This window comes from Malaclemys terrapin, chromosome 20 (genome assembly GCF_027887155.1).
Source record: "Malaclemys terrapin pileata isolate rMalTer1 chromosome 20, rMalTer1.hap1, whole genome shotgun sequence".
NCBI classification, from domain to species: domain Eukaryota; kingdom Metazoa; phylum Chordata; order Testudines; family Emydidae; genus Malaclemys; species Malaclemys terrapin.
This window is the reverse complement of record NC_071524.1, coordinates 9,202,426-9,226,882: the sequence shown is the minus strand read 5'-3', so window position 1 is coordinate 9,226,882 and position 24,457 is coordinate 9,202,426. Positions and strand designations below refer to the sequence as shown.

Below are 24,457 nucleotides of genomic sequence, written 5' to 3'. Positions count from 1 at the left end.
CATTGGTCTGACCCAGTGTGGCTGTTCTTATATTCTTATGGAAAAAAGAGTAAGAGATCACATCATTGACAATTTTATCATAATACAGACACACACGGGGGGCAGGGGTGGTGAATTGAGGTAACCATATCTCTTCATTTTCTAACTTTTGAGTGTTTGATGTTGTATCCTAAAAAATGTTATTTTAATGCAGAAAATGTTTTGTATATCATGTACATATTTTTTGTATATAATTTCCTATGTTTTAATAAAAGGAAAATATAGAAACAAATACTGCTGAGTACAACTGTTAACAACCACCTATGCTGAATAGGATTTGAACCTTGTACCTCCGGTACCAACGTAGCTATCTAACTAACTACATTCATAAGGGAGGCAAGGTGGGTGAGGTAATATCTTGTAGTGGACCAACCTCTGTTAGTAACACAGACAAAGTTCTGAGCTACACAGAGCTCTTCTTGAGCTCAGACTGTTACACGGAGCTCTGTGAAAGCTTGTCTCTCTGACCAACAGAAGCTGACCCAATAACAGCTTTGTCTCTCTAATATGCTGGGACCAACACGGTTACAACAACACTGCAAACATCAATAAATGGCTGATGAGGGCTGTTATCTAGGAGATGGGCTGAGCTGCTGGGGCCATGTGGAGAATGGTGACTGGGGAAGCCCAGGCTAGCTCTGTTACTCCCTCACAGCAGCAACCGAGCATTGCCAGGGCAATGTTTGGCTGTGGTTTGGTGCCAGCTTTTTTTAGAATATTTGCATTCAGTTACAACATTGGCAGGCTGCCAAAATTTTCCTGACCACACCTGTGAAATGGTGATTTTTCAATCAGCCAAACATGAACAGAATTTCCTGGGACACATAAAAGGCATTTCTCTAGCTCAAGGGCTCCCCCTGCTGAATTTCTATGGTCTGCTGTAAACAGTGGAGGTGTGAGTGCTTCTAAAAAAACGTTGCAAGCATCTTATATAAAATTATGTAACTCAAACATAGGACTCTCTACCAGCTCCCCTTAACATTGGGAATAAAGAATTGTGAAACTGAGGTCATAGAGAGAGCTATTTTCATTAAAGAGATGAACCCCATAGCATCTTCAGGGCCCTGAGAGAATTATTATTTTTTTTCCTTATTTTGGATCTCTTTCATATATTGGTTTTGCCTACATGTGTTACAAAATACATTAAGTCTCATGTTTTAACTGACATGATGTTAAACAGGATTTTTGCCTATAGCGTGGACAAGGAGAGCCATGTTTACAATAATGCTAGTTTGTTGTGGGTGTCTCCTTTGACCCACTAATAAACTTGAGCATCCTTGGCCACGTTATCATGTTCAATAGCATCCCAGCTAAAATGTGGTATGTTTTCTGACACGATGCTTTCCCCTCCATTCCAGGCAAGCCCATTAAGAATTTCACAGGCTGAGGAGTGTGCCCCTTTTGTAAATATTTTTTCTGCTGGTTTAGCTTTCGGTAGCTGCTCGTTTCTTGTGTAAAGGGGGCAGATAGTTATAACATTATTGTCCTTCAAATTGCACCTAATTTTCTCTGTCTCACTGTGCGCTCTGCCATGCTTTCAGGGTGATGAATCTCTGCCATCAGGCCCTCCTGCCTGGCTTTAATTGATTCCAGCTCTGGTCTCTTAGGGTTTGACTATATGGAGTTAGTCCACAACAATCTGGCGTGTAAGTCAATGGCGTGTTAGCTTGCTGTGAGTTAATTGGCCTGTGGACCCCACTAAATACACAAAAATATCTCTAGTGCACTTGATCTACTGCTGCATTCACATTGGTGCTGTACTCACCCGTGTGAGTCACTAGGACTTATCCCACTGCTCTCAGTGCTGCCCGGAGCTGCACTGCTCTGTGAATTTGTTGTATTGTGTATTGCAGGAGAACTGGTCTGTTCTTCTCAGGCTCCTGTGGAGATGTGGTCTGAGCCCACCAAATGAGTAAAGAAAAATGTATCTTGTGTGCTACCTCCATTGCAACTGGTGGAAAGGCAGGGGCCCAACTCTGGATGACCTGTTCCAGATGTTAGCATCAATGCAAATCATATTTTGACAACAGCCCGCAGTTATGGGCATGAGATACTACAAAGGGCATTGTGACAGTGGCTTGTTGCCCAAAGAAGGTGGCTGCATGCCCTGGCAAGGAGAAGGTGCAGACTGAATACAGACATGGAGCAGTGGTGATAGCTGATGCAGGGTTTAATAGATGTGGATTCCCTCTGTGCTAACCTGTGGCTCTGGAGCAGGGCCACAAGCTCAGAGTGGTGGGCCCACACTGTCATGCAGACTTGGGATGCTCAGCAGTGAGTACAAGACTTCTGCCTGAAGAAAGACACTTCCATTCAGCTGTGTGAGCAGCTCCCCCGATCCATCAGCATAGGACACACAGGTGAGGGAGGCCATACCAGTGCAGAGGCGGGTTGCTGTTGCCATCTGGAAGCTGCCTCTCCCAAACTGCTACAGGTCCCTGGCTAATCAGTTTGGTGTTGGCAAGTCAGCTGTTGGTGCTGTGGTGATGTACATTTGCAAGGCAATTATTGGTGTGGTTCATCCATGGGTGGTGAAGATTGATAATATCCCCCAAATAACGGTTAGCTTTCAGCCAATGGGCTTCCTGAATTATACTAGACTCATCAAACATTGTCTCTCCTGCCCATCTCCCACCCACACCAGCCCAAGGTGCACATGAACATGTAAACAAGAAAGGTCACTATTAGCTCAGTTAGCAGGGCGTGGCTGACCATAGAGAGCAAGGTTCATGGGCACCAATATGGGATTTTCTTCCTGATCCTATACATGGACAGGAGCTCTGGCCCACTGAGGGCCCCAGTCCTTAATGGAGGACTGGAAGGACTTGGCCTAATGAGGCCACATAAGACTGAGCGCTTACTCTGGGCTGAAGCTGTAATGAACTTATGACCACAAAGGAATCTCCTTGGGTGGGGCTTTGAAGGACAGCTCCTGCCAGAATCCATGTTGGGATTGGGGGTGATTGCTGATAAGATTCTTAGCATGTGTGTGAGTTGTTTTATTATTTTAATATGTTCTCTCTGTAATGCTTTTTACCTTATGGATAAAATACATAGACCATGCTGTGTGATACCTTATAACTGTAGCAATTACATACACACCTTTTAACTATCTGAGAAGAGAAAGTAAGCAGGTGCCCCTAGGCATCTGTCTGTGCTGGGAAATACACAGGGAAGGCAGGGAACTGTGCAGCCCAAAAATAACCTGGTGAGAAGGGACAGAGAGACATGGGTTTCTGTCCAAGAGAGGTGATGTGTGGGGAGCCGGAAGCCTGAGATTGGGTGTCCTTGCTGGGCTGCCGAGGGGAAATACAGGTGTAGTTGTCCTGAACTGTGACAGTCATAATTGACCATCCCCACAAAGGGACACAATTGTGACACATGTTATGGATGAATTGCCATAAGGACAGCTTCCACTGTGTGCTGTGATTAACACAAACCATCTCTATCAATGGTGTGCCTGCAGTACACAATTGAATCTATAAATATCATATTTCTCTCTGTTTGCTCTAAGCCCACATTGAGCTAGCCTCACTGGTACCTTGGGAGGTGTTCATGGTGTTCCTTAATCACCAGCTCCTATGACCAGTATATCATCCAACACCGAGTGCCAGGAATACCCTTTAATATCTAGTCATTTATTGTCTTCTAAACTAAACAGTTGTAGAGATGTTATAACATTCTCAGCGGACACCATGTTGTCACCTGCAAGCTAATGCATTTGAAATGGTCTGGTATTATAGTTATTGTGCATTGTTCATGGACCTCCATATTACTGTGAGCCCCCGTTTGTTGCAGTTCCTACAGGTTTTGTCCTTAAACCAACAATCAGTTGCATTGTGAGACCGTTTTCCAAGTGAAAGCACCCAGTCTTTGAGTTAGCATTGTCCATGTTGTGCTTCCACTTGACTGCCAGTTTGTTTATTGCTCAAGTCACATGATGTGATTGCAGCTCCATGGCATCTTCAGTAGCAGATTCCATTGATACAGCAAGTTTTAGCACATGTTGTAGGGTCCAATCAGCCTCACTCAATAACTGGTTTGGATTCCTTCATTTTGCTTATTGCACAATAACTCTCCAAACTGGCCATACTCTGATAATATCCTTAAATCAGCCACATATTCAGGAATTGTTTCATTTTCTTTTTAATTTTGTTTATAAAATCAGAAACACTCTGCAAATGCCAGTGGCTTTGGCGAGAAGTGATTTTGGAGAATTTCCATAATCTCAGGAAATGTTCTGTCTGCTGGTTCAGCAGGAGCTGTCAGGCTACACAACAGGTTATAGGCGTTAGTCCGCATTACACTAAGTAAAACTGATATATTTTGCTCAATATGTCATTAGCTATCACTACGGATATAATTCTGTAATGGAGGTCACATATTCTGTGACTTTCTGGGTCCTCCAGGATTTATTCCAGGGAAGGGCTGGAGCATCTGTCAGTGTCCTGCAGTCAGCTCTGGTGCCACCGGAACACTGGTCCCTGGGCTGCTGGAACAGCAGCCAGGAGTCAACCCTGAGGTCGCCGAAGCAGCTGGCCAGAGGGCTGATGGACAGAGCAGCAGTCCCCGGCCCCTGAAGCAGTGAGCCTCTTGGGGCTGGAACAGTGGTGGTCAGCCCCTATCACAGGAGCAGCAGTGGGGCTGGAGCTGCTGCTTGAGGTTAGCCCCCGGCAGTGCTCTGTTAGTCCCCCTTCCCCAGGGGTATTTTTAGTAAAAGTCAGGGACAGGCAGTGGGCTTCTGTGAATTTTTGTTTATTGCCCAAACCTGTCCCTGACTTTTACTAAAATACTGTGACAGAATTTTAACCTTAGCTGTCATGCTCTGTTCCACTCTCCCACCATAGCTCAGGGAGGACTGACTCACTTTATCAAAGAAATAAATTTTCCTCAAACAGCCAGACATTTACAAACCTTCCTCCCCCCGCAACCCCGAATGATCCATTTTCTCACAGTCCCAGTGGCTGCAGCTTCCTTTTAGTCTAGGACTCTGCAGTTATTCTCTGTTCTGCGGTACGCTGGGATTGGGATTGTTACCAATCATTGTGTCGTCTGCTCCTTCCAAAGACAAAACAATATAAAGAAACCACACAGGCACAGCTGTTTCCAAATAAACAAGTTTACTAAATCTACACAAGTTTAGGTGTGTACATATTGCTGTTCTGACTAGTTTCTGGCAGCTTCTAGTTCATAGACTATGGTGACCACAAACAGAAGTCTCATAGACTATTTAAAGGGGTATTGCTCTATTTCTACAAACTATACAACCGCTAAATAAAAACACTTAGTTTTTAAAAGGCTTTTGGTCAGTTTAATTGGTTACAGTTTCCTGAATGGAGGATCAAGAAGGTGCCCAGTCTAAGAATGGACTGAAGGGTGGTAAATGGATGGTATGGCCAAGTTATTATAGTCAGATCCCCATCTAAGTGTTAAAGACTCATGAGATTCCAACCTGAGACAGGTGAGAGCAAGAGGTCTCAGGGTGGGAGCTCTCAGAAGGGGTCTGGGAAGGGGTCAGAGGTGCAACTGTCTTGTAACTATGACAATAAGTCCTGTATGGCTGTGTAGAGGGATGGGGAGTATTTGATATTCCTTTACTCTGCTGTGTAGCTACACAGGCCAGTCACAAGCCCTACATTAGTTATACGTTTGGTGGTGGGGGTGTTTCTAAGAGAAAAATGAATGTGTGAGGCAGGATGGATTTTTTCTCCCATTAATATCCACCCAGCAGCTCCCACTTTGACAGTTTTTGTCAGATTTTTAAGGATTTTCATGCTGGGTAAATAGCAGCTGAGCTCTTGAAAACCTAACTGTGGAAACTGATTTCTATTGAAAATCTATAACACAAATATCCTTTCCTTAACAGCCTAGTCAAATAACAGTATTTGTCAGAAGTAACAAAAAAATCATTTGTTGTTGAAAGCAAGTAATTAAGATGGCAGCTCACAAAGTACAGAGTAAAAACTACAGTTCAAATTTTATTGGAGAGAAACTTGGTGTCATAGGTTCACAGCCATAAAATGAATAACAGTGCTGTTTTAGAGATGGCACCACAGAATTAATATAGAGGCAAAATGTAATTCAAATTCATTGATGGGAAATTTGATTTCAAAGATACATTAGGATAAATGAGTGGCAGTGCCACTTTAAACTCATTCATCTTCTCTTAAAGAACAAATTCTCATTGATGTTTTTTTGTGGGAATTTTTAAAGAATGGATAAACCTCTCCTGAGAATGAACAATCATTAAATGTGAACAACACAGACATGTCAGTTACATTGAAAAAGGTCACCTGCCCCTCTTGGTAACTAAGGTAAACTCCAATTTTCTCTGGCTTTTTTTGCACCTTGACCCAGGTCCATGGATCAGTTTTTGCCCAGTAATCTCTCCCACTCCAACCCAGATCCCAGAATCCCTCTTTAGGGGACAGGAAAAGTTTTCCTTTTCTCTCTATTGATTTTACGGCCACTCCCAGGTCCCAGTCATTGCTGCTTCTGACATTGACCTCCCAGTAGTGCTTTCCATCAGAGAATCCTTCAGAGCCCAACACAGAGACAGTCGAATCGAACCTCTCTGGAGTTGGTAGGACTGTTTTAGGTTGGGTTTCATGAGTAATTTTCTTCTTATCCTCAGAAATGGAGAGGTTGGGGTGGGCTGTGTCTGGATTAAGTGTGATGTCATCTGCAAAGAGAGAATTTAAGAAACCCTTGTCTAATTGCAGTATAAACTGAAACATGGGAGATATGGCTTGTGGGCCAATTCCTGCTGTCCTTACTCAGGCAAAGTGCCTACTGATAACAGATTTTGTTCTCTTCTGACAATTTGGTTACACTGAAATATTTCAGAAATATGATATTTGATAGAACAGGACTCAAAAATGGAAGGGATATATTTTGCCAGATTCTGATATAGGTTACACTGGTTGAAGAAACTGAATGAAAAAAGCCTGAGATGAACTGGAGTAGGGCCTCAGATTTCATCTCCATGATAGCAATATGTTCTGTTTCTAGTGTAACCCCCAAGGAGATTAGATAGATTCCTGGAGCTCTGTCTGCTGGCAGCTCAGGGAGGAGGAGCCAAGGCAAACTCAGAGTCTGCCCGGCAACCAACAGGGAGTGAGATGCCGCTCCCAAGGAGGTCAGGAGAGGGGAGAAGCCATTTTGGAGAGTGAGGAGCTAGTGAGTCCCAGGCCTGCAAGCAGGGTTCCCCCTGAGAACTGGCCTCTAGGGACCTGACAGCCGATCCCTCACCTGGGTTTTCCTTCCCCACGGATGAGTCCCAATTGGTAGCGTTTGCTGAGAAATTTCCCCAGCCAGGCTGGGTTCACCTCCAGCTCCCTAGGTGAGACTAGTCACCACATGGTCAACTCTGCTAGTCCGGGGAAGCTGCCTGCTGAGTGTGTGACTGGAGGGTGGGCTAGGAGGCTACAGTTTGGATGTTAGGGTAGTTGTATAACCTACACCTTGAGCCCTGCACCCCTTTGTGGTGTGGGGAAATCCTGGGACCGATGCAGCCTGATTCCTGCTTGAGGAGGATCCCTGCCAGCAGACAGCAGCCCCTCTGCAGTGACTGAAGAGTCCAGCGTCATCTTCAAACGTGAAAATCGTTCATGGAGTTTGTGAGTGCACCATTTTTTAGTTAGTTAGTCAGGGAATTTGTTTTGGGGACCCCCTACTCCCTGAACTGTGTCCTCAAGCCAGGGAGTAAGGGGTTGGGGATTTTATAACCTGCTGCTTATTATACCTGTGGAGGGATTCACCACCTCCTCCCACTTGTGGGTCTTTTGGGCTGTACTGAACCCAGTCAGCCATACTGCTAAACCACCACAGAGAACTGTATGGGTCATCAAGGGCCACAGCAAAGTACGCGTGCCAACAGGACACTAGTTTTACACTTGTTACATCAAGTCACGGGTATTTTCAGTGTGGGCACCGGTAACCCTAAAAATAGTGTTTCACCCTGTTATGTTGTATTTGTTGCCTGTTTAATATAATTATTGTGTTGAATATATTTTTATGTGTTGTGTTATTTCTTGGAAGTCTCCAACTATCTGGCAAGTAAGTGGGGATTACCCTGTAGTTAGAATTTTCCGCCCAAGCTGCCCTGGTGATCCTGCCAGGAAGGAGCGAGGGGGGTGGAGGCACCACCAAATAATTTCATAGAAAGAAAAGGAAAAAGATTCACCCTGCTGAGTGGGTGGTGGGATCCAAAAGAACCCAGACCCGTCCATCAAAACCTGGAAGCGGATTGCCATTAAAGGAGGTAACCAGGTGGAGAAGGGTGCTACACTAGCTTTTTTTTAAACTATGAAGATGATTTCTCATTACCAGGAAAAATGTGTATTCTATTACCTGCGTACCTGTGAGTCCTTCTCCATTCTGGAATGAAAGTGAGAAACAACACACATTGAATTCGAAGAGGCACATACTGCTGATTTTCTGCCTTTGGGCAGCAGAAATGCCCCAGGTTGAGTATAACTGAGGATGTCAGACACAATACAGAATGATTTACTTGTGCAGAAAAGAGAAAGTAAAGCACACTAATGGTACACACACACTGTGTTTATTGTACTGTTTTGGGGACCATTTGTGGCTCTTGTGGAGTCACCAGGTCTGTTCCATGCTTCACTCACTCCTCAGCTTGAGACAGAGACAGCAGATTACTAGGAAATAGGTGTGGTGAGGCTTGCAGTGTGGGGGACTGCACTGTCTCTCCCTGGAGCTGCTGGCTTCCCTGCTATGAGAGAGCTGAAAATGGGCTGCAGCAACAAGGGAGATAGGGGAGGAACACAAGAGAAAGGCCTGATCCCTTCAAATAACCAAGAGGGGAGTGAGTTTAAGGGTGGTGAGGGGAAGAGTGGATGAGACATAAAAAATATCATTGCACAAAGATAACCAAAGTAATCAGATGTTTGTGTGATAATGTTGTACCTGTACTTACTGATATTTCAACTGGGTGACACCCTTCAAAGTCTAATTGACTTAGACCTGCCAGCTCTGTGGGATTTCAGATGACCCCTAATTTGCGAGGTCTATGAGATTTCCCCATAAGCCATAGGTTTTCAGATGTTTCTGTGGGGTAACCCCAGTCTGATTGGCTACCAGCCCAACTCCTTTGCTTGCAGCCAGTCAGAGCTGCTGCATATACTGAGAGACAGTCTTTTCCCTCAGGTAATGAAGAAGCCTTTTCCCTTCCCATCTCCCTGTACCAAAAAGGTGAAAGAGTTCCTGAAGTCCTCAGCCCTTTGATCACTGTTCCTGCTAGGAAGAAGCCAATCCATACTGGCTCTGCTACTTCTCTCCCTTCTAGCTCCACCAAGCCCCTTAGGTCAGGAGTGGAAGTGAAGACATTCCCCCTCTACCAGCCCCTAAAGACGTGCATGTGCACCCCTCAGGCCTGGCCAGGGCTCCTACATCCTTCAGATTGGCAGGAGTGTGTGTCTTGCCCTCAAGGGAGGCAGGAGGGTGGTGGTGGAGAAGACACAATTGACAGGTACACCAAAAAATCAGCAAGGGTAATAGACAGTTCATATTTTGAATGTGGAATACCCACAAACAGTCACTGTCTCAAAGGGTGTGATTCTACTTCCATTGTTGATGTCATTGGCAAATTCCAAATCACATCATTGGAGACACACTGTCAGGGACTAACTCCTTTCAAAGACATGTAAGGACCAATTTGGGGTGAAATTAATCTCTGGATGGAGAAAGTGCTAGGATTATGCGGCACAAGATACTCATATATGCCCTATTTTGAAGGGATAGGTAGGGATTGAGTGACACATAGCCCATTGCATAAGTGAGATTTGCACCCAATGGAAGCAGAAATTGGTCTGCAGCATTCATCTGTCCATCCTAGCAAATGTTATCAAAATAATATTCTAACAACAACAAAGATCCTTCAGTTCCCTTATTTCCAACTGTGAGAACTTCATTTTGTATTTGCATCACTTTTCCACCATGGAATTGAATTAACTTTTACATTCAAGGAATCAACACACACTTACTCAGCTCTACTTGGAGTTCATCTGCAAAGAAAAAAATATTCTTTTAATTCACACACCTTGTGAATTTCAGTTGGGTTAACTAGCAGATATTATGCCTCTCCCCAGAAGTTTCTAATCTGATACCTCACACCAATTATGAATCCAAACCAGACTCATAGAATCATAGAATCATAGAATATCAGAGTTGGAAGGGACCTCAAGAGGTCATCTAGTCCAACCCCCTGCTCAAAGCAGGACCAATTCCCAGCTAAATCATCCCAGCCAGGGCTTTGTCAAGCAGGGCCTTAAAAACCTCCAAGGAAGGAGACTCCACCACCTCCCTAGGTAACGCATTCCAGTGTTTCACCACGCTCCTAGTGAAATAGTTTTTCCTGATATCCAACCTGGACCTCCCCCACTGCAACTTGAGACCATTGCTCCTTGTTCTGTCATCTGCCACCACTGAGAACAGCTGAGCTCCATCCTCTTTGGAACCCCCCCTTCAGGTAGTTGAAGGCTGCTATCAAATCCCCCCTCATTATTCTCTTCTGGAGACTAAACAATCCCAGTTCCGTCAGCCTCTCCTCATAAGTCATGTGCTCCAGCCCCCTAATCATTTTTGTTGCCCTCCGCTGGACTCTTTTCAATTTTTCCACATCCTTCTTGTAGTGTGGGGACCAAAACTGGACACAGTATTCCAGATGAGGCCTCACCAATGTCGAATAAAGGGGAACGATCACGTTCCTCGATCTGCTGGCAATGCCCCTACTTATACAGCCCAAAATGCCGTTAGCCTTCTTGGCAACAAGAGCACACTGTTGACTCATATCCAGCTTCTCGTCCACTGTGACTCCTAGGTCCTTTTCTGCAGAACTGCTACCTAGCCATTCGGTCCCTAGTCTGTAGCAGTGCATGGGATTCTTCCGTCCTAAGTGCAGGACTCTGCGCTTGTCCTTGTTGAACCTCATCAGGTTTTTTTCGGCCCAATCTTCTAATTTGTCTAGGTCCCTCTGTATCCGATCCCTACCCTCTAGTGTATGTACCACACCTCCTAGTTTAGTGTCATGCTATGGGGGGGAGGGATAGCTCAGTGGTTTGAGCATTGGCCTGCTAAACCCAGGGTTGTGAGTTCAATCCTTGAGGGGGCCACTTGGGAATCTGGAGCAAAATCAGTACTTGGTCCTGCTAGTGAAAGCAGGGGGCTGGACTTGATGACCTTTCAAGGTCCCTTCCAGTTCTAGGAGATGGGATATCTCCATTATTTATTTATTTATCTGCAAACTTGCTGAGAGTGCAGTCCACACCATCCTCCAGATCATTAATAAAGATATTAAACAAAACTGGTCCCAGGACCGACCCTTGGGGCACTCCGCTTGAAACCGGCTGCCAACTAGACATGGAGCCATTAATCACTACCCGTTGAGCCCGACGATCTAGCCAGCTTTCTATCCACCTTACAGTCCATTCATCCAGCCCATACTTCTTTAACTTGGCGGCAAGAATACTGTGGGAGACCTGTATCAAAAGCTTTGCTAAAGTCAAGGAATAACACATCCACTGCTTTCCCCTCATCCACAGAGCCAGTTATCTCATCATAGAAGGCAATTAGGTTAGTCAGGCATGACTTCCCCTTCGTGAATCCATGCTGACTGTTCCTGATCACTTTCCTCTCCTCTAAATGTTTCATAATTGATTCCTTGAGGACCTGCTCCATGATTTTTCCAGGGACTGAGGTGAGGCCTGTAGTTCCCCGGATCCTCCTTCTTCCCTTTTTTAAAGATGGGCACTACATTAGCCTTTTTCCAGTCATCTGGGACCTCCCCCGGTCGCCATGAGTTTTCAAAAATAATGGCTAATGGCTCTGCAATCTCACCCGCCAACTCCTTTAGCACCCTCGGATGCAGCGCATCCGGCCCCATGGACTTGTGCACGACTCATCCCCCTACTGTAAAAAGTACCAATAAAACTTGTCACCGCAATAAAAGAAATCCTGAGTATTGTCACAGCTTTAGAGATGCTGCACACGGCCTCTTTCTGGAGTCCAAACACATGCATGAGACTAATTAAAAGATTATTAGGAAAAATATTTTTGCTCCCATACCTCTAACAGGGAACCTGCACAGCTCTTTATAGATGTTTTACCAGTATAGTCAGTTTAACAGAATTGTACTGAAGAAGAAACAATTCAAAGTTACTTTTTTTTCTGTTTTGATATTCTTCTCTTCTTGCAGTCATTTGTGAGTGCGTGTGTTTAATGGGTTAACAAATACTCACAAACGTTACTTTTTAACAACTCCCACAGCCTTCAATATGAACCCCCCCGTATATTCCACTGTCAAACACACTCCCAACTGTTGTCCCTATGCCCAATACCCAACCAGATTTATCTCCCAACCATGACAGACCTCTGAATAATCCTCACTCCATGAAGAGGAAATCCCCAAATCCTCTTAGCATGGGAAACTCTACTGACTCCTTCTCTCCCCATGGAAATTGCTCTCACAACCCGTCACTCCCATCTGCTAGACCCTTTTCATCGACACACTGACAATCATCAATCTCTTCTGTATTGATAGTTCCACATCTCCCACAAATATTATCCATCCAGACATCCTCAAAGCAAGAGAAGTCAATGGGACTTAACTGTTTTCTTTCTGGAGTCTTCCTGAAAAAGAAAAACAAATAGAAAACCACGTGTTTAACCCTGTACTTCCAGTTTTGTCTCCATAGCATACAGAAATAATGTAATATCCAGAACCAAGACAAAGTTTGGTAATTTATAAAATACAATAAGTACAGAAATAGCAAGAATCAAAGTAAATGATACTTGGATACCACGGCGGATTCTTAGATTCCAATGCCAGAAGAGACCACTGTGATTATATAGTCTGAACCCTGGGATAAGACAGACCACAGAACTTCCCTAAAATAATTCTTAGAAACCCTAGATAAATCTTTCCAATGTTTAATTACGCTCAATGTTAAAATGTACTTCTTATTTCCAGTCTGAATTTGTCTAGTTTCAGGTTATAACCGCCTGACCATATTATACCTTCCGCTATTAGATTGAAGAGCCGATTAGCAGAGAAATGTATAAGACGATCCAATTGAAGTTGAAATTGGGACAATTCAGACAGGAAATTAGAGCTGAGTGGGAATTTTTTCAATGAAATGTTTTTTAGTTGGAAAATGCTGATTCATCAAAACTGAAACTGTTTGAGAAATAGTGTTCTGTTCACTGAAATTGTCAATCAAAACAAATCTTAAAAGAAGGTTGGAGATTTAAAAAACATCTCATTTCAACATTGTTGTACTGAGAAGTTTTGAATTTTAATTTGAAAGTAAAGAAATTTATTTTGTTTAGAAATTTTAGAAAATATTTAGTAAAATTTAGTAAAAACTAAAATGGTTTTGAAAAAGAAAACACTTCAAAATCTAAAAAAAGAAAAGAAAAATCATTTCAAATTTATCAAAACAAGACATTTCAATTAACCTGAAGTGAACTGGGTGGGGGTAGAGGGCTTTTGGTTTGTGAAACATTTCAAGAGTTCAACTGTTCATCCTGATTCAGGATGGAAAAATGTTTTGAAATGTTGAAAATTCTAATGGTACAGGAAAACCATTTTCCACCCAGCGCTACTAATAACAGAATAAAATAAAAGAGAATACATTGATAAAGGGCTGTACTTTGATAAAGTTTGAAAACATTTGTCCTAGCTCTTGTAAGGTGAGGATGGAGGTCATGAGGTGAAAAGGTAAAGAATGTGTCCCCACCTTCTAACACAACCCACCATCATCGTTTCATTTTTGTTAGGAGCAGGAGTGTCTGGTTTTACACATTCTGATGATGCACGTAAGGAATGTGATGATGCCTTCAGCCCTTTCCTCTCAGTGCTATGCTAGGAAGGAGGCAATCCATGTTGGCTCTGCTACTCGATTTCCCCTCCCTTACTCCACCAAGCCCCATAGACTGGGAGTGGTAATGGAAACACTTCTCACTACCAGCCCCCAAACACATGGGGGTGGGAGGAAGAGATTCATTTCTGCACCCTTCAGGGGAACACCCTGGTCAGGGTGACAGGGCTTGCAGGGGCTCCAACACCCCTGAGGTCTGGCAGGTGTATGTTTATATGTCTTGCCATCCCCAGACCACAAAGCAGGATTGAGAGGAGATAACCGAGAGATACAGTAAAACAAAAACAAGAAAGAGTACTAGATGGTCTATATTTTGTCAGCAGGACACCCACACACATTCACTATCTCAAAGGGTGTGCTGTTACTTTCAGTATTAAAGTCAATGGCAAATTGCAAATCATATAATTGATGACACATTGTCAGAACCTCACTCCACCTATATTCACAGACATGTTATGAAATACATGATTTAGGGTGAAATTCATCCCCGGAGAGAGAAAAGAACTAGACCTGTGCAGCACAAGGTACACACCTATGCCCTATTTTGAAGGGCTAGCTGGGATTTAAGTGATGAATAACCCATTCCACAGGGGAGATTTTTCACCCAATGAGAGCAGGAATAGGGCTGTAGCACCTATATATGTATATCCTAGCAAATTCTAGAAATATAATATTCTAACAAGAAAAATCATTCACTTCCTGTGTTTGTAACTGTGAGAACTTAATTTCTATTTACATCTCTTTTTTTCAGCATGGAACTGAATTGACATTTACATTTGAAAAGTCAGTGCAAAACTTACCCATTTCTATCTGGAGTTCATCTGCAAAGCAAAAATAACTTTTTAATATTGACATCATTTTAATTTCTTTTGGGTTAGTGAATATTATGCCTCCCCTTTGAGGACTGAGGGGTCAGATATGGAGTGAGTAAGATTAATGGTTTTGACACATGCCTATCACAACATGTGGGGTACCTCATCCAGTGCGCTAAATGCCTCAACAACTGTATGGGTGAAACCAGACAATCACTACATTCTCACACAGGAAAATGATAACCATAAAGACACCTTACCATCTGTGGGTGAACGTTTTTTACTAAACAATCCCTCCATATCTGACCTCTCAGTCCTCATCCTCAAAGGAAACCTGCACAACACTTTCAAAAGATGAGCCTGGGAGCTTAAATTCATAACTTTGCTAGGCACTAAAAGTCCTGGTCTTAATAAAGACACTGGATTTATGGGTTATTACAAGAATCTGTAAACTAATAAGCTCCCTTTTTATCGACTGCAGAAATGTTAATGGGCCATTTCACTTTGAATGTTCTCTTACAGTGTGTTAACCATTTATGCTAAACAATTTGTTCCACCTTGTATTTAGCTGTGACGCTCTGGGTGGTTTTCCCAGACCTGAGGAAGAGCTCTGTGTAAGCTCAAAAGCTTGTTTCTCTCCCCAATAGAGGTTCGTCGAATAAAAGTTATTACCTCACCCACCTTGTCTCTTTATTCTTTTTACTCATTCTCGTGATGCACAGGCATGTGCAAGAAGCATGGCATTGACTAGATTTAGAGGTGATCTCACTAGGTCCACACCAACTGAATCAGGAACTCATCTGTTCTGCAGGTCCTCCCATCTCTCCCAGCCCGGTGCATGGTCCTCTAGAGCACTGGGAGGCAGTTTTGGTCCTGAGTCTGCAGTTGGTTCTAGGTAGGTGAGACCTGTAACCCTGCAGAGTCCAGCTGATGGCAGTGGAAGTCTGCACAGGTGTGAATGTTGACAGCAGAGATCCCATTGCAGGATTGGGGACATGGGGGGAGAAAATGAAGGAGGAGGATCTCTTTTGATAGCTCAGTGGCCTGCTAAACCCAAGGTTGTGAGTTCAATCCTTGAGGGGGCCATTTAGGGATCTGGGGCAAAAATCTGTCTGGGGATTGGTCCTACTTTGAGCAGGGGGTTGGACTAGATGACCTCCTGAGGTCCCTTCCAACCCTGATATTTTATGATTCTATGATCCTGAGGTGGTGTGGAGGCATTCTGCCAAGTATGTGTGACTAATGTGGATTTTCTGTAATATTTGCATGACTGATATGTGTGGAGGTGACTTGTGGAATCCTCATTTGACTTGGGATTGCTACCCGGTGTGTGCAGAAGAGTTAACATGCTGCTCCTGGGGCAGAGCAGGAGACATGAGGTGTATGTCTCATGTAACTGTTTGGGGTGGTAATGAATGGATCACTGAGAACAGTCTGAAACTGATCCATATCAATGGAGGCTCTGGGACGACAAGGGGAACCCCAATGATTCAATAGCTGGCACCTAACAACTGGAAACTCCAGCAGATGGTACGTGTGAGCTCTGCATGGCTTTGCAGAAGAGGACTATGAACCAGGAGGTGACAGGAGGTGAGGATAAGGCCTGACCTTTAGAGAGACACAGGAGCTTATCTGAGACTGGGAGACAACAGGACAGAGATTCAGAGAGGAAACCAAGATGATTCCTTCACAGCATGATTCAAGGGAGCCCTGGCTTGGCCAGTTTGGATGATGTCTTAACCTTTGCTTTTCTATGCTAATCTAATGATTTCCTGATGTTGTGTTCCAGCTGACTAATAAACCCTATGCAGTTTTGAAGAGGATGCGGGTGTCATTGCAAATACCTGCTGAGGTGCCGACAGAGTCTGTCTTAGTTGAACTTGGTGGTCAGAGCTCCCGGTGTGAAATAGGAGCGCTGGAGCCTGAAGGCTCAGTCTCAGAGGCATCGAAGCCATGTGGCCTGCCCTTGTGGAATAGTCCCTTGGGGGTCTGACACATTAAAGGGGTGCTCCCAGGAGACTGTATGCAGACTGTGTCATAGCACAGATCCTGTAAATCACTTACTCTAGTTAATTCGCTTAAAAACTAAGCGAGGCCCAAAATGTAGGGCATCTCTCTTTAACAGAATAGCCCACTCTGGATGCTCAGTGTGTGATTTTCAACAGTTCAGAACTTGGCTAAATCTAGAGCAGGCTTCTCTAGAGCAAGGCTGTACAATCCTCAACAGTAAGGAATTAATATTGACATGCTGCAGTTTCAAATTGCAGATTTCAGCCCTCAGCCATTTGGATCTTATCTTTAAAAAAAGCAGGTACATAAACTGGAGTTTCCACAGATCCCTAGAGGTCTTAGTGCTCCTGAAAGTAGGACTCTGTCACATAGGAGGCCATGCTAATGCCACATTTTATCATTGAATAATAGAAATGTAGGGCTTAAAGGGACCTCAAGTGGTCATCTAGTCCAGCTCCCCTGAGCTGAGGCAGGGCCAAGTAAACCTAGACCATCCCTGACAAGTGCTTGTCCAACCTATTCTTAAAAACCTTCAACAATGGGAATTCCACAACCTCCCTTGGAAGCCTACTCCAGAGCTTAATTACCCTTGTAGTTAGAAAATTTCTCCTAATGCGGAACCTAAATATCCCTTGTTGCAGAGTAAGCCCATTGCTTCTTGTGTTACCTTCAGTGGACAGGGAGAACAATAGATTGTCCTCGTTATAAAAACCTATAATATATTTTAAGACTGTTATCAGGTCCTCCCTCATGACTAAACCTACCCAATTTTTTTAACCTTTCCGCATGGGTCAGGTTTTCTAAACCTATTAGTTGTGTTGTTCTCTCCTGGACTCTCTCCAATTTGTCAACATTAATGCTAACAAAGAGGTTTAAATTGTGTGTGTGTTTGAAGAAAGCAACTTTCTACAATTAGCAACCTAATCCAGCAAAATAGTTTGAAAATTAGCAAAACAGACAAATCTCTAGTTCCAGAGGGATTCACTATGTTAAAATCTCGGCATTTCCATAAACCACCTCCTTCCACTGCAGTGGCAGATGTCTTCAACTGGCATACAAAATATCCATTTGCCTGCACCTTTCTCTTGTCTCCATATGACCAAGTGAGATTTGACCTGGCTGAAGGGCAAATAAGATTCTGGGAAACCTTACCTTCTTCATTTTCTTTCCCACCTATATGAAGAGAAAGAAAGAGAGAACATTTCTCATTGGTTAAACAGAAGTGCTTCTCAGCTCCATCCCCACACACATACACTCTCCTAATGTGCCTGATTTTGAAACCATTCAAGAGATTAATGGCAAATTCCAATCTGACACCCTTGTGAAGTCCATTCTAAAAAATTCCCAACCAGACTCAGCTCCCAACCGTAAAACTCCCTGTTACTACAATAAAGGAAATCCTGAGCATTACCACTGATTTAGAGATCCTACATGTTATCTGTTTTTGGAATCCAAACACATCCCGTGAGATAGATAAAAAAAGATTATTAGAGAAAACATATTTCTAAGAGTAAGTTCTTCATATCTCTTTATACATATATTTCAAGGGGTGTTGTGTGGTGGGGCTGGCTTTCCACCAAGGGGAATATGAAAGGTGGCTTTGAGACACAGATTTCAGAGGGAATTTCTTACAGACCTGAAATTAAAATGGATTCATGTACATTTGCTGAATGTTTTGGACACACAGAAAACAATAAAAAAGAAACAACAATGGCAAAATATATTGAGGAGGAATCCATTCAGAAATCCTTTTTTCTGCCATGATGTTTATTTCTTATTGTAGCCTCTTTGTGTGGCACAAGGGGACTGGTCTCTGGGTCTCCCATTTTCCTAAGGTTATGAATAAGGTTATGGAATAAGTCTTATTTTCTCTCTCTGTGGCTCAGTGACCATTTAATTGGTTATCCAAAGTGGAACAGCTGCTTCAGGAGAGATTGAGAGAGCACCATGGCAAACTATTACATAGAACAGTGGTTACAACATTCACCTGAAAGGTAGAAGTCCACAGTTAAGATCCTGTCTCACCATTAGACAGAAGCAAGAATTGAACCTGGGTCTCCCACATCCCAGGTGAGTGCACTAACCACTTGGCTAAAAGTAATAAGGGAGCAGCTGTCATCCCTTTCTGTGGTGTTTCTTGCAAAAAACAGCTTCCATGCCTAGGGAAAGGTCTACGCTTAAAAGGCTGCAGCTGTAGCACTTTAATGAAGATGCTCTAGACTGATGGCAGAGAGCTCTTACAGGGGTATAGTTAATCCACCTCCCTAAGGCTATGTCTACACTAGAGATGTTACAGCTCTCAGCTGTATCCATGCAGGGCCGGCTCCAGGCACCAGCTTCTCAAGCAGGTGCTTGGGGCGGCCGCTCCGGAGAGGGGCGGCAGGTCCAGGTATTCTTCGGCGGCAATTCGGCAGACGGTCCCTCACTCGGCTTGGGAGTGAAGGACCTTCAGCCGAATTGCTGCCGCAGATCGTGATCGCGGCTTTTTTTAGATTGCGATCGCGGCTTTTTTGTTTGTTTGTTTTGGCTGCTTGGGGCCGCCAAAGCCCTGGAGCCGGCCCTGTATCCATGCAGCTGCGCTGCTGTAAGATCTCAAGTGTAGACGCTCCACGCCAACAGGAGAGAGCTCTGCCATCGACGTAATTATTCTGCCCCCAATGAGCGGTGCTAGCTATGTTGGGGGACACCAACACCCCTGAGCGACATAAGTTATACCGACTTAAGTGGTAGTGTAGACATAGCCTATGACAGGCAGTAGCTGTGTCAGTGTAGACATAGCCTATGAGGGCAGTATCCCTTCCCTCCACATAGTGCTGTGCACAGGAGTGGCTAGGTCAGTTTAACTACGTCGCTCAGGGGTGTGGATTATGTTCTACAAGCTCCTCCACTAAAGAAGTGAATAAAACAGGCAGAAACTAAAACAAAGAAGAACTTGCACATGCACCATCTGCAGAATGGTTTGCTACCAAACCTTGTGGCTAAACCTTTCCAAATAAGGGCTTGCCTACATATGGAAGTTATCTTGGAATAACATAAGGTATGAATTTAAAGCTCTATAGCTATTCTGGGGTAACTCCCCCTATGGACATTCCTTTTCCAGAAAAAAATGGCCTTTTCCAGTTTAGCTTAATCCACTTCCAAAATAGAGCAAAAAAAAAGCATGTTTCCCCTCCAGAATAGAAGTGTCCAAATGGGGAGTTGTTCTGGAATAGTTATGCCTGTCATCCTCCCCATGTAGACAAGTCCAAAGAATAATAATAATAATAGATTGAAAACGTCTCACCTGAGCGATACTCTATTTTATGTATCTGAATGAAAACTTGTCTGCTTCCAGTATACCCAGCACGTAAGTTTCACAGATTCCCTATGCCACAATTAGTCACATTAAGCCTTTTCTGTACATATGCCTGTGGTACATGCTTAGCAGTTCCCTAGTATGTTCCTGCCTTCATTTTACATACAGGGCACCATTAAAGGTCACAAACCTCCCAAGTTGTTAAAGTGAGTAAAATGTTATTGTTATAGTGAAGGCACATAGTTCTACGAATGTAACTGTCCTGATACCAATTAAAACTTACTCTTCTTATTGTCCTTTCCTTCTAGAAAAGAAAAAAAAAAGCCTCATGTTTAAGTACATTCACACATCACTTCTAATAAAACATAGACAAACCAATACCATGGCTTGACTACAGACTGTAATTTGTCTCCTTGCAAATCTATTGATCTACATCCACACACAAAAGTGCTTCAATCCACTGTGGGGTGCGTTAGGTAACATCACAAATTGTCCTTCAGTCTTCAGGGGAAAATAGTTATTGTGACTGAACTGTTTCAGTGCTGATGTGTATGGAGCTACATGCACAAATGTTGCAAATAGTCCACCACACCACAAGGGGGTGGCATTAGTAATTTGGCTTCACAGCTGCCTTATCTGGTGAACCTCTAACAGATCACTGGTTGACAACCTCCTCTTACCCTCTCTGGCCATACCCCTAAGCCATCCCTACCTCCACAAAAAGTCCCCTACTTCCACTAATGTCCCTCCCACCACCCTCAAACATGAACTATCACAGGGAAGGGTGGGGGTTCTAGAAGCCCCTAATAATGTGACCCCTGAACTGCCCTCTCATTTGTGATACCTGCAGGTCTTGGAGAACAAAGGGACCATGGGAGAAGAAAGGCTAACTCATGCACCTGGTCCTCTCTGGGGATGCAGTGTAGGGGGGAAGGAAGGAAGGACGCATGCTCGGTCATGTAATGGTTGTTCTGTCTAGGTGAACAGTTAGTGCACAGCAAGCTGGGATGTAAATCCACAGTGCAATAGCCGGCCATGTATTAAATGTCCGTGTACACTCTGCTGCCACACACTAACAGTCCCCTAGTGGACACTGAACAACTCCTGCTTCAAAGCAGAGCACTTCAAAGCATATTAGGGACTCATTAATGTCTGCCAGCAGGGTCCACATGGACAGCTAATGCACTATTGATTTACACTCCAACTTGCCAAGCACTAACTGTTCATCCAGACAAGCCCTAGGTTGCCAACCTGGTGGGGAAGTGAAACACATTGTCTTCTATACAGTACATCTAATTCAGGCTGAAAGCACCTCAGGGATGGGACTGTGTCTCCTCCGCAGGACCAAGGAGACTATCCCAGGAAAAGGAAGACATAATGATAAAATCATCTGTGAGAGAAAATGGTGTGACATCAAAGCAGACGTACTGTCAACTATCTGAGACATTTCTTAAAAAGAAAAAACATCCAAATGTTTAGATTTGTACACACTGTTATTTTCAAATGTATGCTACAGAATAAAATTACTGTCTTTGGGAGGTTCTGAGAGGGGCAAAATAGATGGTGGATGCACATCCCAGTTTCCTGAACCCCAACACATTTTGGAAGCATCAGTTAGAAACCAGAGCCTGAAATTAGTGTTGATCAAAAATTCTCTCTTGAAACTGGTTTCTAGTGGAAGATTGGGTTTCCAACAAAATGATTTTTTTTTTTTTTTTTGCAAAGAGTATCTGCTTAACACAGAAAACATGATTTGTCATAAAACAAACCTAAATATTTAGTTGTATCTGAAAAGTGAAATATTTTGGAGGAGAATTGCTGGGAGTTGTGATTCGGTTACCTCATGTCCCCATTTTTTTATATGGTCCAGATTCCCCAACTGGACTATATTTACCAGGATGCCAGTGAGACCATGATGCACAGGCTGCACTTACCAAGAGGGGTGACCATGATACATCAGAGGAGATGTAGTCTATAGAGGTGAACTTTTCTATAGAAAAAATGCCATTTGGAACCACCTCTACCTGAGACTCAAAAACCAGACTGGGTTTATTGACCATGATGTGTCAAACCCTACACAGTATTAGCTCAGAGCCATTGCTGCTCTAACCTACACCAGCTGGTGAGGGGCCCTCTAGGGCTGGAGCACGGGTGAGCTCTGCCACTCCCTCAATGCACACTCTTGCTCTCAACAAAGCCCTTATACCATTGGCTGTAAGAGCTGGCTGTGCAGTCAGGATAATTATCCCGGAGGCCATACCTCTTCCTAATTTACTATAGGCGAACTAATCAGGATTGAAAGAAAACTCAGCAGAAAACAAATGGCTCTTGCTGCATGTGGAGTAGTGACAACGGAAAGTAACTACACAGGATCACTCCTAGAGTGTTATTCTGTTTGGTGTCAATGTTCAGGAAGCAATGGAAACTTACCCTCCACTTCTTGGTCAGGCTCTGAAAGAAAAATCACCAAATCATATTTACAGTTTTCTCACAAGCATTGCTTTCAACTGAGATGCAATTCCCAGGGTGAAAAATTGCTGCACATGCATCTCTCAGTCCGCACTGCCTAACCATCTCATTCTACCTTACCCCTTGATTCATGGTCTGATCCAGCTCCCCTCACTGGAAATGCTGCAGAATCAGCATTAACTGTCCAATGAGATTCCCAACAAGCTCTTTTAAAACTCTTTGACCCAAGTTACCTGGATTGACTGATTGAAATTTTCTAATGTTAGTAGCTTCTGTTTAACTTTCTACAGAGAAACTAGTTGAACGCAAAAATGAAGAGACATGTAAGCTGTCCTGTCACAGTCCCACCAAGGGGGTGCCTTAGCCCTGTCCTGGGGGAAACCTGCAACAAGTTTGAAGGGAGTACAGAATCCCTGGCTCATTCAGCTCTTGGACTTCTTTGTGAGTTGAGTCTACGTATAACTGACTATCTTTACATGTAATGTATATGTATAGCTACATATATAAAAATGGCCAGTTGTGGTGGTGGTTTGGGATCTGATGTGAGAGCTGAATACTTTTCTGCATAAACTGGACTCTTCCCATGAACTCCACTCTCTATGGACCACCTTTCAGTTATTAATAGGATAATAGGATCACCCTTTTCTTCCTCAGGACTATCTGGAAAATAAATACATACAGTCAAACTTTCTATAAATGCACTGTGCATGGGCAAAAATGTTCAGCTGTGCGCTCACAGTATGGTGCAAGACTGGGTTGAGTGCTGAGGGGGATTTTCCAAAGCAGTGGGTCAGGTTTCTCAAAGTCCCCTGAGCACTCTCCATCCTGTACAGTCCCTGAGGGTGAGGCTAGGGCATGTGAAAAGTAATAGATTCCCTCCTGAATCATAGGCTTCCAGTCTTGACAGTTACTATTGTGCCTGGCCACAATGCCATAGACACAGCATGGAGGGAGAATGGATGTTGACTGGATTAGAAATTGCTTCATCTGCAAAACCGGGTTCTATGCACACAGGAAAAGGTTAACTAACAAAGATACAAGATTCTGTAGCCCAGTAGTTAGAGTACTCATTTAGGAGGGGGAGACCCAGGCTCCAGTCCCTTTTTTGTTCCAGCGGCTGTCTGATTACCCAATAATGTTCAAAAGATGGGCTAGAATTATATAACATGAAATTGTACTAAGCTATCAGCTTCATAGTGTTCAGTGGGTTGTGTTAAACCTGCTCTAAACTGTGCGACCTCCACCCCTCATTTAAAATGGCACAAGAGACAGCTAAACAGCCCCACATACAAAAAAGGGAGGATGAGAGCCTACCCAGTAATTTGTACTTTATGGGCGGAGACCTCGAAGGGGCATTCACTGTCTTTGGGCCTGTCTACACTACAATCTTAAATGGACCTATGTGAGGTTGACTTACAGCCACCACAGTAATTACTGCAGAGCATGATGTCCACGTTACCCTCTTTCTGTCAGTGGTGCATGTTCTCACCAGAAGCACTTGCACTGACTGAAGATGGGCAGTGCGGGGGCTCAGAGCCAGGGCTCTCAGCTCCACATAGCTCCCCACTGGGAGCCCAGCTGCCCCCCGGGGGTTTTCCCCTCCGCACTCACAGCTGAGAGTGGGGGGCAAGTTGGCTGGGGCTTCTTGCCCCCAGCGGGTAGATTTGCACCTAGTGTCTGGTCAGCTGCCGTGCTCCTTGCCCAGAGTGGGGAGCTGGGACCCAGGAAGCAGCACAGCAGGAAGTGGGGAGCCTGGGTGTCAGACCAGCTTGCAGTGGAGACCCAGCAGCAGCCCAGCTGAGGATCTGGGAGCCAGTTTTCTTGTCCAGCAGAGCCGTGAAATTGACAAGACAGACAATAGCTATCGTAAGGAACACAGTGTCTACACAGACACTGTATCTCTCTGACTACACTGACATAAGCTGTATGCC

General features: G+C 44.0%; 1 protein-coding gene across 1 annotated transcript in view; it reads right to left on the bottom strand.

Annotated features, from left to right (window-relative positions):
• Positions 1-5,934: 5,934 nt before the first annotated feature.
• The window catches only part of LOC128826358 (butyrophilin subfamily 1 member A1-like), a 29,969-nt gene continuing 11,446 nt past the window's right edge, over positions 5,935-24,457 (bottom strand). Inside the window, exons 8-15 of the mRNA XM_054009605.1 lie at positions 22,488-22,508; positions 20,341-20,361; positions 17,915-17,935; positions 14,741-14,761; positions 12,670-12,690; positions 10,047-10,067; positions 8,392-8,418; positions 5,935-6,721 (exon numbers count right to left, since the gene is read on the bottom strand). Of these exons, the coding sequence (XP_053865580.1) occupies positions 6,192-6,721; positions 8,392-8,418; positions 10,047-10,067; positions 12,670-12,690; positions 14,741-14,761; positions 17,915-17,935; positions 20,341-20,361; positions 22,488-22,508 (683 nt within the window). The 3' untranslated portion in view covers positions 5,935-6,191. The remainder of the gene's footprint in view (positions 6,722-8,391; positions 8,419-10,046; positions 10,068-12,669; positions 12,691-14,740; positions 14,762-17,914; positions 17,936-20,340; positions 20,362-22,487; positions 22,509-24,457) is intronic.